This window comes from Ursus arctos, unplaced genomic scaffold, assembly GCF_023065955.2.
Source record: "Ursus arctos isolate Adak ecotype North America unplaced genomic scaffold, UrsArc2.0 scaffold_25, whole genome shotgun sequence".
Taxonomy (NCBI): domain Eukaryota; kingdom Metazoa; phylum Chordata; class Mammalia; order Carnivora; family Ursidae; genus Ursus; species Ursus arctos.
The window spans coordinates 5,518,540-5,534,014 of record NW_026622930.1 but is presented as its reverse complement, the minus strand read 5'-3'; the positions used below and the strand labels follow the sequence as shown (position 1 = coordinate 5,534,014).

Genomic DNA, 15,475 nt, shown 5'->3' with positions numbered 1-15,475 from the left:
AGGAGCCAAAGGAGCCAGCCCGCCTTGTGGCCAAGCCCTTCTGCCACACAGGACCTTAAACCATATAAAGTTACCAAACCAGCCTTGCAATTCGATGCCTGGCTCCACACCTGAACATGGGTGCGGTGGCCGTGGGGGTGCAGGAGTCGGGGGTGAACCGTGTGGGAACTGCCCGCACAGCCCACGGAGGGGCGAGGCGTGGGACAGCAGTGGTGGGGACTGTCCTCCATGCCTGGGTGGTAAGCCTCCCAGCAGCCGCCCAGCGGGCAGAGAGGGTGCCTCGGGCTTCTGAGCAGGACAGTGGCGCCAAGCCCGCTGGTCGCCTAGCAACGGGGCCAGGCAGCTGAGCCCTCCCTGGGGTTGGTTCCCAGAGAAACGCTCTGGGCATTCTGGCCGCCACTTATGGGGGGGGGGGGGTATGGCAGAGGAGGGGGAAGGGAGATTAAGCCAAGGATGGGTACAAGGAAGAAAGGGAGAGAGGCCGGAGGGGTTGGCCAAGCCAGGGGTCCCCAGTACCCCGTGCAGGGCTGACCACAGCCTCCCATCCCTGCCCCGGCCGCAGCAGTGAAGGTCCTCGTCCTGACTGTCACGACCCGTCTGTGCTGCGGCCGCACTCAGCAGCCTGATCCCCCTGCTCTGGCTGTCACCCTGCCCCGCCTCCCCCCTGCACTGCGCTCATCCTCCAGCCTCTAACCTGCCATCCCTGTGCTGGGGACATGCCGGGAATGAGACAGAGCCTCATCTGTCTGTGGGCACCGGCCAGGCCCAGGAGGGTGGAGGGTGCGCCCCAGATGGGAGAGGAATCAGCATGGCAGGAGCGGGGAGGTTTCCGCGTGGGTGAGAATAGGGGTGTGCCAGGCCCTTCTCTGGCCTCGATCTGCCTGCCTGAGGGCCAAAGCAGCCCTTTCTTCAGCAACTGTGCATTCCACACCATCTCTGGGACAGGCCCGAGGAGCTCACAGACCACCGGGGGACACACCAAAAGCCACACAGTGAGGGTCAGGTCCGTGACCCCAAAGTTCCAGGAGGTGACTCAGATGGCGGTGGGGCGGGTGGGCGGCTATGGGCGTGAGGGGGAAGGGAGCCCCAGGTAAGCCGGGACACAGCTGGGCCCTGGACCGGGGGGTCGGGGGCAGGGCTCACGCTGACCCTCAGAGCGCAGTGGGCACTGCCCCCCGCAGTCGCCCCCAGCCAGCCTACCTGTGCGAGGGGCTTGTCACCCTCCAGGAGCCTCACCTTGGTCTCCAGCTGCCTGATGTAGGTGGACGCGGGATCTGCAAGGACACAAGTGGGGAGCACGTTAATTGTGGCAGACTCAGTCTCCAGTGAGAGACCCAAACCCTTGACTGAAGCCTCCGGGCCGGGGTTTCCAGAACCTGCAGAAACGAGAGGGGTTCCCTTACCACCTGCCCTGTGCCTATTCCCTCAGCCTCTGATGCTTCACGTCCAGAAAGTTCTCCCACACATCCCTCCGATGAGACCCTCACAGCCAGGGGGCAGCGTACAGCGGGGAACAGGGTCCAGGGAGCCCCTCCCCAGCACAGCGGGGAAACTGAGTCTCCTGAGCATACCGAGTCAGCGTCCCGGGTTCCTCTGCTCCACCCTGCCTAACACACAGGAACTTCTAAACAAGTCACAGCTGGGGGGGGGGGGGGGTTACACGATGCAGGTGAGATGCCATCATTCCTGAAGGACTCTGCTGACCAGGGCAGCCAGGAGCCGGGTACCAGGCCAAACCAGTGACACACTCCCCAACCATGCGCCCCCCCCCCAGTTTCGGAATGCGGCAGGGCTCCTGAAATCCACCCTCCCTCACCACACTGACCTGTTTTACAATCACATCAGAAAGGCAGGCAAAATTCCAGCACCCAAACTCCCAAAGCCCCGGTCCCGCCTCCGCAGCAGGCTAAGAGATCAGCTCAGCCGGCAGAGGAGAACAGCAAGGACTGTCACTCCAGGCCAGGCTGGAATGAGGGAGACTACCGAGGGGGTGGCCGAGGGCCACTGAGAGCAGAGGGGCCAGGAGACAGATGTGGACCACAGGGCAGTGAAGTCTAGGGCAGGACAGGCAAGGGAACCAAACCATCTCGGCCAGTGCAGTCGTGCAGGTGGGAAGTCAGGTCCTAAGCCGGAGGCCGGGGGCACCTCCCTGCCTGTCTGCAGCCACCGGGTAAGGGACAGGCTATGCGCCTCTCGTCCACCTGAGCCCCTTGCCAGAGTTCACGCAGCCCAGACTCTGGCCTGCACCCCGTCCACTGGGCCAGTCACTGCTCCCCCTACTTGTACCCACCTGCCCCCGGCAGGACAGAGTCTCCACCCGTTACACCACCAGCGTTTTAGCTCAGAAATCACCAGACCTTCGTTCGACCAAAGCCACTCTCTACACCGCAGCCTGGGGAGTCGGACCCCAGAGGACTTCGAACACACTGGGGTGGGCAAAAGGGGACTGGGTGCTGTCAGAGGACAAACTGGACTAGCACGCCACGGTGGGGAAATGAAGCATCTTCCCACCCCAGCACACAGCTGGCACCCGCCAAGGAGCCCGGCCCCTCGGGGACACGGGTGTCATGCCCCTCCCCCACTGGTGCTCAACCGGCGGCCCCCTCCCCAGAATGCCATAACCTCCCCCGGCTGGGGCTCAGCCTGGGACTCAAGACTCCTGCCCATTGGCAAGGCCATCTCTGAGGCTACCCCAGGTACCCCAGCTTTCACACACAGGTGCCCCTCTGTCCTCGGAGCTGCCTGAGGCGGGGCACTCTGTTCTCCAAGCACAGGGGACGGACCCTCGGGAGCTCTGCCCACGCAGCCCCGGACCAGGCCCAGGAGCATTAGCGCAGCCAGGGGCAGGAATGGGGGGCGGCCGGGCCCACCCACTAGCTGCTGGGGAATTACACAACCAGCTCCTCCCGCCCCGAGTCAGCACCAGTCAGCTCTCAGGAATGCCTGGCCTTCTAGAGAGGGAGAAGGGCCTCTCCCCACCAGGCCTGCCGCCCTCAGCCTCGGGATGGCACTGGTAACTTCCGGGCAGCTGGGCCGGGGGGGCCCTGCAGTGGGCAGCTGCTCCCCACACCACCTCACCGAGCCCCCAGCTCTGCACAGCTCCCTTCGACAGCCGGGAAATCAAGGTCCTGAGAGGTGAAGCGGCTTGTTCATGGCACAACTCAGGGCAGCAGCGAGGGGGGACCTGGACGCCAGGCGGGTGACCCCAAGAGCCTCCCCACTTGGACCCTGCATGTGTGCCCGGCGCTGGGCAGGTCCCACCTGCCCGGGCAGGTGACTGTGGCCAGCCTCGTGGCCACAGTTATACAAAGGCCTTCCTCACACCCTTGTCAGCTGGCCGTCACTACAGTCCACGGCCCGTGCCTGCCCCCTGCCTCAGTTCACTCTCAACCGGCCGGGACTGACGAACACTTCCCGCATCCCTTCCCACATCACTCCCACGCAAATAGGCCTGATGGGAAAGGCCTCAGGGCTCAGGATGTGCCAGGCCCTTCCGGGCATTGGGAGAGAGATGGGGTGCAGCCTGGGTTCCCCACCTCTTTGTGTCCTCCGGGTGCTATCAGCAGGAAGGGTTCCCTGGAACACCAACTGGAAACAGTGGGCAAAAACTGCAAGGATCCTCCCAGCTGTCTCATCCTCACACGTTAAGACCAGGAGACCCAAATAACCAGCTGACCCATGCGTGGTCTCCCCCTGGGTGGGGCTGGCGGGGGAGGGAAGACCCACTACCCACCTGGCGAGGGTCAAGCAGGCATCCGCCCCACTCCCCCGATGAGGAGGCCAAGAGGAACAGTGTCCCCCACCTGCTGGCGGGTGAGCTGGGGAGCCCAGGGCCCAGCCTGCCAGACCCTCTCCCCACCATCCAGCTCCCCCCGCGGGTCAGTGCTCAGGACCCCAAGCGTCTGGCTGCTCTGAGTGGGGCTGACAGCACCACGACGTCGAGAGCAGCTGGCACAGGTCCCAGAAAGAAGACATGGTTCTTGTGCCAGCCTCTCCCCGGGACGCGCCACGACTGCCCAATCGTCGGGCACATCGACAAGCTGCAGCCCCCACCCCGGTCACCGCAGCCCCCACCGTGCGCCCGCGCTGCCAGGCACAGCCCCCAAGTCAGGAGAGGACCCATCACCTGTGCACAGCCAGGCCACCGAACCATAGGTAGGGGGGCCACTGCCCCTGCCCCCAGTTTCCTGGTATAGGGACAGTTCTAGCTCCCTCTGCCAATTTCTCTGGGGTCAACCGGGAGCTCCCAGCATTTCCTTTCTTGGTCAGACTGTAGTCAGTCGTGGACCAGGATGGAGTCAGCAGATGTGCCAACAGCCTCAGTGCCCTCGCTGGGCAGCGGGTGGGCCCGACACACCGCGGTCCCGTCTGAGCAAGCCGATCCCTCAGCCACAGCAGGGTCCGCCACGCTCCCCAGGACGGCAGTGAGGAGAGCACAGTGGGGGCAGGGCCAGCGCCAGGAGAAGGGACAGAGGCAATGCTATGGGGGGGCAAACGACCCAACAACAGCCCCCCTGCCCACCCACTGCCTCCAGGACCAGACCTCAGGGCCCCCGGGCCGGCTGTCCTCCCTCACAGGCCACACGTGGACATGGGCCACGTCGCTGTCCCTGCTCAACCCTCCCGTTTCCGTGTGCCCCAAACCCCAAGCAGCTACAGAGAGCAAAGGTCACTCCAGACCACCAGGCTTCGGTGGGCTTTTCCTTCCTATTTCCACGTAAGAGGGGAGGCCTTGAAATATTTTAAATCCCCCGGTGCTTCCAATGGAATCTATCCTGAGGAATGAATTCTAATTATAAAGACGGTGTAGCAGCGTGGCCAGAAATGGAAATAACTCTCAGCCCAAGAGTAGCAGAGGAGCATGCCTTGGCATTCAAAGGATGTTTGGGGAGGGGTTCTCTTCTCGACAACACGACACAAAAACCTTTACAAGCCGGTGCAAAGAACTGGACACAAAATGAGATGGAGAGCTGCTCTCAATGTTTAAAAATATCTGCACGTTGACGTGAATTCCGGAAGGAGGCACGTGCTGCTCACGTGAGGAACAAGGGAGTTTTTCTTTATTCACACCTTTCTTGTTAATTTTCAAATAATCTACTTCCAAAATAGGGAAAAATCTTTCTTTTATAGAAAAGGAGAAGCATTAAATCACCGCACGGGCACGGTACAGAGCCACCCACCGACCCCAAGGAAGCAGAAGGGTGGCCAGGACGATGGGCCATCAGAGCTCTCCCGGCTCCGGTCCGGGGGCCTTTCCCGAGGCCCAGGGACAGCCCAAGTCCGCCTATTCCCGCGGAGCTGAAGAGGATTCGAGGCTGCCTCCCAACGTCCTGGAGAAGCTTCCTCAGCCATGCTCAGCTCCACTCCCTGCCAGGAGCCCAGGAACCAGACATCAGGTCGCCTGTGGGTCCAAGCAGGTGTCCTGAGGCAGGGCAGAGTGGCTGCAAGGTGGGCCTTCTCGGGCAGGGGTGGGAGGCCCCGGAGGGCTTGGCTCCCTGGGAGAGTGACCCTTCCCAGCAGCCGTGGGCAACTCGTGATCCTGCTGGGCGCCTCTGAGCCCCAGCCTCTCGGAGATGAGCGTGTAATTAAATTAATCCCAGGGTTTGCAGTGGTGAGGAACAGGGCCCCAAGGGAGGCATGCGTCATTTCCCGGCTTGGCTGCTTGCAGGGAAAATGAAGGAGGTGACTACCGAAGGGACCCCAGGATGGGCTGGCGGATGCGTCCCCTCAGACCTTCCCCAGGCCCCCCTGGACCAATTCTGGAGGATCCACAAGCCAGCTTCCATCTGGGGGAGGAGGGATGGGGTGGTGGCAAGGGGTCGGGGCCTGCAATATTCTTGCTTCCAAGGGCCAGAAGGTCAGCCCTAGCTTCAGCCTCCCTGCGGATCCTGTGTTCCCCGGGGAGGGTGGAGAGCCATGCAGCCTGCAGATGGGAGGGACTCACGGAGCCTGCGGGTCTGAAAGCTCCCCTCGTGAGTGCAGACCACCAGTCCACCCGCCTTCTCAGAGACTGGGTCTGGATCCAGGTCACATCTCCCCCCCCCGGACCACCCGGCCTGATATCCTCCCCAGGTGGGCAGTGTGGCCTCGGCCTCACCTTTAGTCCAAATGGTAAAAACTTGGGAGCCGGAGGAAGTCACATCCAACCAGCCCTGGACACCCTCCTCGCCAACTCCGCACGAGGCACATCGTAGGCTCTCGCTCAGGAAAAGCCTAGAGACCTACCAGGAGCACATCCTGCTGGGGGGGGGGGGGGGGGTCAGTGCCCTATTCTGCAAGCTCCCACCAGCAGCAAGCGCTCAGCCTGGAACACGGCACCCACACCCCACGCAGAACACCCCGACAAGGGACTGCCAAGGCACAGAAGGCAGAACAGCCCGGGTGCGAGGCTCCAAGCGTTGCTCAGAATGTCCCTCAGCAGCAGTGGCCGGCCACACCAGGAGCTCACATCTTAGTCGGGGCGAGGCAGGGGATTCAAGTCCACGCGGGCTGTGTGGGAGGTGACCCTGGGAAGCCCAGGTAGGGGAGTGGGAGGCGAGACAGGGAACAGTAGGCGCAGATAGAAGCAATGTCAGTCTGCTGTGGGGGGCTCTGGGGGTCTCTGAGTTACCCCACCTGCCCCAGGGCTCCCTGGGGGGGCTCCTCGTGGGGGACAGCGGTGCTCATGCCCCAGCACTGCCCCACTGGAGCGTGGACAGGAAGAGCTCCCAGGCAGGACAACAGGTGCCAGCAGGTGACGGGGGCAGTGCCACGGGGATCTGGGCAGAGTGCCCCTCGTGTCTGTCACTGCTTAGGAGAAAGTACGACCTTCCCCGGAGGAAGAAGTGGGAGCTGGAGGGGAGGGGTTGCACAATGACGCACAGCGACACATAGGGCCTGACCCTCCAGCTGCTTCTCCTTCCAGCCCTGCCTCCCCTCCAGCCCCTCCTGCTGCGCGGGGCTGCCCACAAGGTCCTGGGGACAGGCAGGATGTGTGACAGGTCATTATCAGGAGACCCATCCGTACCCTGCCTCGGGCCTCCTCTGTGGGCGGGGGCGGGGGGGGGGGCTGACATTTCCACACTGCCACTCTGGTGATTCAATTCTCTTCTCCTTCCACTTCATTAAGAGGGGTCGGCGTCAGGGCCGGTGGCTCCATCGGGGCAGGAGGGCCTCCTCACACAGAAGCTCCCTCATCACCGCAGGCTTCCATCTCTGCCCCCAGAGGAGGGACGCAGCTCCTGCGAGCATCTGCTTCCTCTTAAGCTGGTTTCTACCCTTCTCTCCCTTCTCCCCCTTCTCAGGACTCAGCCCCAGGGGGGCAGGCAAGTGCCCACCAATACCTGTGGGTTGGGTCGTGGAAGTCAAAACTGGCAGGGCAGGCGTGGGAGATGGCCCTGGCTTACAGAGGAGCTGAGCAAGGCTGGGGGCGGTGAAGGCCGCAGACCACGCAGGGGCCTTGCCTTCCCTCTGGCTCAGGGGTTCCGTGCAGCCCTGGGCTCTAGACGGCAGCAAAGGCCACACTTCCTGTGGCGCCCAGTCCCGCTGGCTGATGCTCAGTCCCCAAGTGGCTTCTGCCCCACCCTGCCCACTGACCACACTCAGCAGGTCTTGGAGCCGCCCGCTCCAGCTGCCCTCACCTCTGCACAGGGCACTTCTAGGTGTCCCTCGGCAAGGCCCCGAACACGGATCCAGCAGAAGCTGGAAATGGTCCATCTCCTTAAAGGACTTGGAGAATGTCCTAACCCCAGGCCCACCTACTCCCTGGACCCTGGGCCTCTGCGAAGCATCCTCTGCTGGACAGAAGCCCCTGGAATGCTGAGGGCTCCTGATGCAGGGGAGGAGGCACGAGAAGCTGCTTCCCACCCCAGGGCAGTGCACTCCCTCTGCCCCTCCCAGGGACGCAGCCAGGAAAGCGGCAGAAAGCTGGTCTCTAGAAGAGAAGAAGGATGCTCGCAGCATGAATGGGTCTGCCCAAGCTCACAGAGCCGGGCACCCGCAGGACCAGCAGACACGCCTGCTTGTTCACGGGCATGGTCCCCCGCTGTGAGGGTCCCTTCGCCTAATGAGGGAGCTGCAGGAATAACCACATTTGCTGAAGGGCAAAGAGTGAAGAGGTGCAGCCTGGGGTGTGGGGGGCAGAGGGCAAGGATGTGCGGAGAAATCAGGGGCTCCTTCCTGCAGGAGGCGGCATCTGAGCTGAGCCTTGAAGAACAAGCAGGACTGTGACAGGCAGATCAGTGCAGTGGGGATGGAAGGCAAGTCTGAGCAGGGCACGGCGAGAGCAAAGGCACAGGGGTGAGCCGCGGCAGGCAGGTTCAGGGGCATCTGAGCCGAACCCCATCAGCATCTGCTTCTTGGCACACACTGCGGCTCCAGGAGGTGCGGGCTGAATGTGAGACATGTATTATTTATGGATGAAGACGAGAGGGCTCAGGGAGGCATATCAGGGGAACATCAGGTTCCCGTGAGGACGCCTCTCGGGGCAGCGGCGCTGAGCCAGGGAGGCTGGGAGGGCTGGGCACCTTGGCCCCCGCCGCCCCCTCCTCCGCCCGGCCACCCAGCTGAGCTGCCCGTGGACACGTGCAGAGGGGCCTGGGCCGAGACAGCCAGCCACGAGCTCAGCCACGACTTCCAGAGCCCTGGATGTAGGACAGAGTTCTCACGTCCACGCAGGGCACTGAGAAGGGCACCTGCTCTCCCACCGGCACACACACATTTTACGGAGCATCTGTGAGCTGCCGGCAGGCACGGAGCAAAAACCCTGACCTTCACCCCCTGTAATCCTCACATCAAGCTGATTACTACCATCCCGTTTGAGGGAAGACCGGCCTGAGCCTCAGAGAGGTTAAGTATCAAGCCCCAAGTCACACAGTGAAAACACTGCCCAGCAGCCTCTGGGCCCAACAGGCTGGCACCCAGCCCCTCCCCTGATTCCACCTCTGCACCAAGACAGGCGGGATCACGGAAACCTTGAATCCCGCCCCACCAACTCAAGAGATGAAAAGGAATGGCCACAACAGGGGCCCCACCCTCTCCATCCACAGAGGAAAGAAAATGAGCTGGCACGGAGCAAAACAAACGATTGCATTAATGAAAACCGGGATCTCTCTGTGCTGGCCGCTCAGCCCGTCCTGAGACCCGTGGCCGTCCCCTGGCTACCTGTCTGCCCCTTTGTATGCTTCATGCAAAGCTCCGGGGACCCCGATGGATCAGCACCGGGCTCACCCAGGGCCTCGGGAGTGCCCGCCCGGCGTTTAAGTCCAGGGAAAACCACAAGGCTTCCCGAGCCGTACTGCAATCTCAAGGGGGCAGCGGGACAGGAAGCTGCGTCCAACTTAGCTGATGGAGAACGTGCCCAGTTTGGATCTGCCTGGTAGCCTCTGGTGTTCTCAGCCCAAACACTCAACCTCATTTCTCCGTCTAGTGCTTGGGAAACTGGACAATTCCCACTGAAACTGTGCCATTGTTTCCAGCCAGAGGAGAAGAGGGAAAAACAATCCCCTTCCTGTTAATTTCACGCCCAGAAACTAACCTGTGTGTGCAGGTGACGGCACTGTCACAGTCTCCTCCCCCAGCAACCCCAATTTCACTCTGAACGATTGGAAATTCCTGATAGAGGCCAGGAGCGGAAGTCCACCAGCCTGCTGGCCAGGGTCACCTAGCCACACTGAGGTCGAGTCACACCCAGCCCAGTGGCTCCCAGCATGGCCGCATCTATGCTCCCTGGGGACTTTTTTTTTTTTTTTTTAAAGATTTTATTTATTTATTTGACAGAGAGAGAGAGGCAGTGAGAGAGGGAACACAAGCAGCGGGAATGGGAGAGGGAGAAGCAGGCTTCCTGCCTAGCAGGGAGCCCGATGTGGGGCTCGATCCCAGAACACTGGGATCATGACCTGAGCCGAAGGCAGATGCTTAACAACTGAGCCACCCAGGCGCCCCTCCCTGGGGACTTTTTAACATCTGATCTCTTTCCCACGAGACCAACTGTATTAGGCACTAGGGGAGGCGCCTGGATGTCCAAATGCATTTTAGACACCCTCCGGGTGATTCTAACACACACTTGAGACTGGGAACCCCTGATCTATGATCTATGCTGAGCAGCGACTGTTCAAACCGTCCGCCTCTCCGGCTCCACCTCTGAGGGACCCCATGTCCATCTGGCCCTGATTATTAATTGGTCGGGCTAAACCCCTGAGTACACCACTGCATTACAGGGATTTTGATGAGGCTAAGGGATGCAGGACTCAAGTCTGAAGTGGGGTGGGGAGAGATAAATATTTACTGAGCCCCGAAATCCACGTGCCAAGTCCCTTGGTCGCAAGAAGGGGAGACCTAAACTAGTTTCAGGAGGAAGGAGGGGTTTTGTTTTTATCATTAGATGTCAACCAGATGTCTACTGAGTGCCAGGCCCTGCGTGCTGGGGCCAACTGTCCTTCTGAGGCAGGAACAGTGGGGAGGCACTGGCAGGAGCAAGACATCATGGGACTCCAGCCATGTGCAGAGGTGGGAATGTGTGGCCAGTGGGGCCAACTCAGGAAACTGTGAAAATCTAGGTGTGGCGGGGTCATCAGACTCAGGAGATCCCAACTTCCCAAAAAGGGGAGTTGGAGGGGAGGCTGAGAGGACTGAGCTTCAGCAAGCACTTCACCCCATGCATGAGAAGCAACGGTGGGGCTCCGAGGCTTGGAAGCAAGAGAAGGTGGGAGGCTCCAGGCAGTTACCTCGGGAAGCAGCGTCACGTCCGGTCAGTGCCTCACTGATTCAGTGAAAACAAGAATAAATTATCACGAGCCAGGTGGTGGGACTGCGGGAGTGGTGGGAGTGCAGAGAAGAGAGCTCCGTGTGCAATGGATTCCACGGAAAGACGCCAAAGCCACGTGGTAGGGTTGGGGAGAGGGGCAGACAGGAACCCAGGGAAGCCTGTACACCTGCCATGTGGCCCACGTGGCATTCTGTGCCCATGGGGGAAAGACTGAGCATTTCACAAGCAGAGCTACAGCAACTACCCGGCCACCATCTAGAACAGGATTTGATCCCAACCTCACACCACACACGGAAAGCCGTTCCAACAGGGTCAGAGAGTTCTACGTGAAAGAACAAATTTAAAATTGGGGTCTTTCTCATACATGCTACAACATATGGAATGAACCTTAACAACCTGACGCTACAGGAAACAAGCTGATCGCCAAAGACCACATACGGCAGGATTCCATGTATATGAAATGTCCAGAATATGCAAGTTCACAGAGACAGAGTCGATCGGTGGTTGCTGGGGGCCGAAGGGAAGGAGGACTGGGGAGTGACAATGAATGGGTACAGCCTCTTTCTGGGGTGATGAAAATGCCCTGGAATTAGTTTTGATGGTTGTGCCATTCTTGTGAATATACTCAACAATGCTGAATTGTGCACTGTCCTACACATATAAACCATGCAAATTTTGTCTCAATACAGCAGTTATTAAAAAGAACAACTTCCACCACCAGGTAAAAATCCTTTCTCAATCACAAAACAAAAAGAACAAACCATCAAGGGAAACGCCGTCAAAGCCTGTTGTGTGAGCATTACAGCTACCCGTCAACAGACAACAGATCCGTGAGCACCGTCAGCAGAGCAGCTGCCGTCTGGGGAGGGCTGCGCGCAAGTCCGTCCCAGAGTGGACAAAGAGTCGCAGGGAATACACACAGAATTCCTACAAATCCATAAGGAAATACGTGAGTTCATGGAGCAAAGGCTCCGCGGAAGGTGAGTCACAGGCGGAAATGTGCGAGAGGATGCCTGACTGTGTGCGTCACTGGAAATGCAATTGAAGACAAGAAGATACCATTTCAGGGGCGCCTGGGTGGCTCAGTCGTTAAGCGTCTGCCTTCGGCTCAGGGCGTGATCCCAGGTTTCTGGGATCGACCCCCACATCAGGCTCCTCCGCTGGGAGCCTGCTTCTTCGTCTCCCACTCCCGCTGCCTGTGTTCCCTCTCTCGCTGGCTCCTTCTCTCTCTCTCTGTCAAATAAATAAATAAAATCTTTAAAAAAAAAAAAAAAAGATACCATTTCAGACACAGGACTGGCAGAGTGTGTAACGTGGTAACTCGGCGATGGCGACCGCGGAAGAACCCGGGGACGCAGGGTGCCCACTGGCGGAGCAGATCGGAGAGCAGCCTGGTGTGGCTTCCTGTTCTAGAAGATGCTCGTGCCCCCGAGGAAGCCCGGCACAGGTGCGGGAAGAGACAGGTACAAGGGTGCATCCCCAGCACCCGCTAAGGGACACATTGGAAACCACCTAAATGTCTTCCTGGAAAACAGGATAAACTGGTTTCAATCAACAACAAAATAGGAGAGGTAGGAACAAAAGAGCCAGAGAGATTCCTGTCAATAGGGACAGATCTCAAAAACACAGGGAGGGCAGGTAGCTGAGGGACACGTGCAGAGAGGGACGTTGTTCCTACGAAGTCTCATCATCACATCATTCATGCATCTGTGACCGACAAGAGAAGTAAAAAGCTCTGCAGGAGAACGATGGGCACCGAGTTCCAGGCTGAGGGTCTCTCAGGCGGTGGGGGAGGCGACACACATGTGGGCACCTCGTCTCTACCTGTAACGCTTTATTTCTTGGAAGGAAAGGCCCTGGGGCTAACAGGCGTTCTTGCTGACAACCTGACGAAGGGAGGCAGTGGAATAAACAGTTGTCTCATTATTGTCCAAGCTTGTTGCTTTTTATAAAATTCCTAACAAAAAATAATGCTTTTTTAAGTAAAAGGGAAAAAGGCAGGGCAGCACAACAGACCCTCCAGGAGAGACACTGCAAACTCCTGAGTCAGAACGCCCCCCTCCCTGGCTCCCAGTGACCAGGCTGCCTCTGGAAGACCCCCAAACGCCCCCGGCCACGGGCGCTGGGAACAGTCCAACCTCGGCAGGTCAGGAGCCCAAAGGGAGGGGAGGGGTCCACAGGATGGAGAGGCTCACAGGCAGAAGTCGCCGGCCTGCAGAGAGGGGACAAGAGCAGGCCCCTCTCTGCCCCACCTGCTCTGTGGTCTTGGACAAGCTCCTTCCTACTAGGCCCCTGAGAAATGGGGGCGGGAGTCCCAAATGACCCAGGGCACTTTCAGGGCAGGACGGGGATGACACGACTCAGAACCCCTGCAGGATAGTGTCCCTGCAATTAGGTGGGGCAGTGAGGACCCGCCCAGTTAAAAATGATACAGACTTGGCATGGGGACAGCAAACCGCATTTCCCATTTCACACAGAACCCGCAGCAGGATGACTGACCGAAGATCACTGGCTTAAAGGTGCCACCACACCCCCAAGTCCAGCCGCAGGGCGGCCCACCCCCTTCCGAGCCCGGGACTTGCGGCAAAGGGAAAAAACTAGGCCTGCGAGGCCAACAGAAGCCACGTGTATATGGCTGCTGCCGCGGAAGGTCCCGCGGGGAGAGGCGGAGTGGGTGCGGGAGGAACGGGGTCAAGGGTCCCGGCCCCGACAGCGCCATCCACCCGGCCTCCACTTCCCCATGTGGCATCACAGGAGACTTGTCCGGGCCAGGATCGCAGCCTGGGCTAGTGACATGTACTCAGCAGACGACCGTCCCCCTGAAAGTGCCCACACCTGAACTCCCAGAGCCTGGGAACATGTGACCTCCCCCAGCCACGGGGACTTGGCAGAGGCCACGAAGGCTGTCGAACTCAAGGTGGCAGGGCCGCCTGGACCATCCAGGGGGGCCCGACCTCACCGCGCGAATGTTTAAGCCTGGAGAGCGTTCCCCCTTGTGGTCACAGGGCCGTGTGATGACACAGGAGGGAAGGGGCCACGAGCAAGGAGCGCAGGCGCCTCCCCAGCTGGAAAAGGCGGGAGAGCAGAGCCTCCCCTCGGGCCTCCGGGAAGAGCGTACCCTGTTGACGCCTGGACTTCAGCATCGCTGACCTCCGGAACCGAAGACAGCACGTCTCTTAAGACGCCAACGTTGTCGTGCCTGTGACAATAGCCACAGGAACTGAGTCACGGCTGTGACTTCAGCTGACTCGCCTAGGCCCGCAGAGCCTGCGTGTCACTTAAAAATGGGAAAAAACCAAGCTTGGGAAGCTGCTGTGAGGTCTGAGAGAGGCGGCAGGTCACAAAGCTCCTGGCACGGTGCCAGGCGCTCAGTAGACGCTCAGTAAAACCAGCCCGTCCTCTCCACTGCCCACGTGCGGGCAGCATGACCTTGATGCGAAGGAGTGGGGAGCGGAGGCTTCCAGCCAAGAGCCTCGGGGACAGGGGCGCCACCCGGGCCTGCCATGGCAGGCCACGCCCACCTCCGCTGGCTCACCCAGGCCCGGAGCACCTGCCTTGTTTTCAGATCTAGCGAAGGCTGGGGCATCACCACAGACCTTAGGAAGTAGAGTATGAACCCGATTCAGTCACTTCAGACACTGGTAGGTTATTGGAAGCAAACTCGGGAGTCCCCTTCGGCTGTAAAACCAATTGTCCTACCAGCCAGGGACTTAGTTACCCCAGGACACTAAGGACGGGATGGGGGCTGGGATGCTCAGTGGAAGCGTGACCTCCCCTAGCAGAGCCAGAGTCAAAGGTCAGGAGAGGAGGAGGAGTCAGCTGGGCCTCTCCCTAATCACAGCTGTGTGACCTCGCACTAGGGAATCAACGTCTCTGAGCCTCTGCATCCTCATCTGTAAAGGAAGGGGTGATGCCCCCTCACGGGCTGCCGGGAGGATTCTGGAATACCCAGGCAATGCCACAGCAGCTCAGGAATTTGGAGGGCAGTTAACCATCTGCTCACTGGTCCTTCCACAGCCTTTCCAATCACAAGCTTGGAGTTCAAAGTCCCTCATGGCACTTGAGCAAAGGATGTCCCGTGGGGTCCGGGCGTCACCATCTTTGATGGACGCCTCGTTCTCAGAGCTACCCTTTGGAGGAAGCTCACACTGGGCGCCCCACCAGGGCAGCACTGGAGACCCTGTGGCTGTGTGCTGCATCCCTGTAGGCAGACCCCACCTCCCCCCCAACCTGGGACCACTGGAGCAGTCTTGCTCCCGTTGCTCCATGAAGCTGTCCCTACTGCTTTCCCGCCTAAGCGCCCCCAGCATTGCTCCTTCTCCACTCCTCTGCAGAAGCAGTGCTGGCCCCCCACGAACGCTTTCCCACGACACCTCTGGAGAGCCCCAGCCCCCCAGCCTCGGCAGGCCAGCGCCCAGGCCCAGAGCCCATCTACACGGCACTGAGCACACCCCTTAGCCATTCCTGCAGGGCTGCGTCGCGCACCACGCCTGACGCCTGGAGAAGGTTAGCCAGCCTCACGCCCGAGCACCTCACTCTTGATCCTCAAAGCCCCACCCTGACACACCGCCGGAGTCATGAGCCCTTTCCAGGGGATCAAACACCCACCGGGGGCTGTCAGACATGACCAGGAAGCTCGTCACTGGAAGAAGGGCACACGGACACCCAGGCACCTGCCCTCGGAGATGCACTTGGGAGCACTGGGGGCCTGACCTCCAGTTCTAGCTGTTA

At 60.1% G+C, this 15,475-nt stretch overlaps 1 protein-coding gene across 5 annotated transcripts in view; it reads right to left on the bottom strand.

Annotated features, from left to right (window-relative positions):
- The window catches only part of CCDC85C (coiled-coil domain containing 85C), a 76,905-nt gene that overhangs the window by 17,787 nt on the left and 43,643 nt on the right, over positions 1–15,475 (bottom strand). For 3 of the 5 annotated variants that reach the window (XM_026515326.4, XM_026515327.4, XM_048220052.2), the window contains exon 2: positions 1,201–1,274. In XM_026515326.4, coding sequence (XP_026371111.3) covers positions 1,201–1,274 — 74 coding nt within the window. The remainder of the gene's footprint in view (positions 1–1,200; positions 1,275–15,475) is intronic. The other 2 variants (XM_057318545.1, XM_057318546.1) reach the window with 1 other exon arrangement.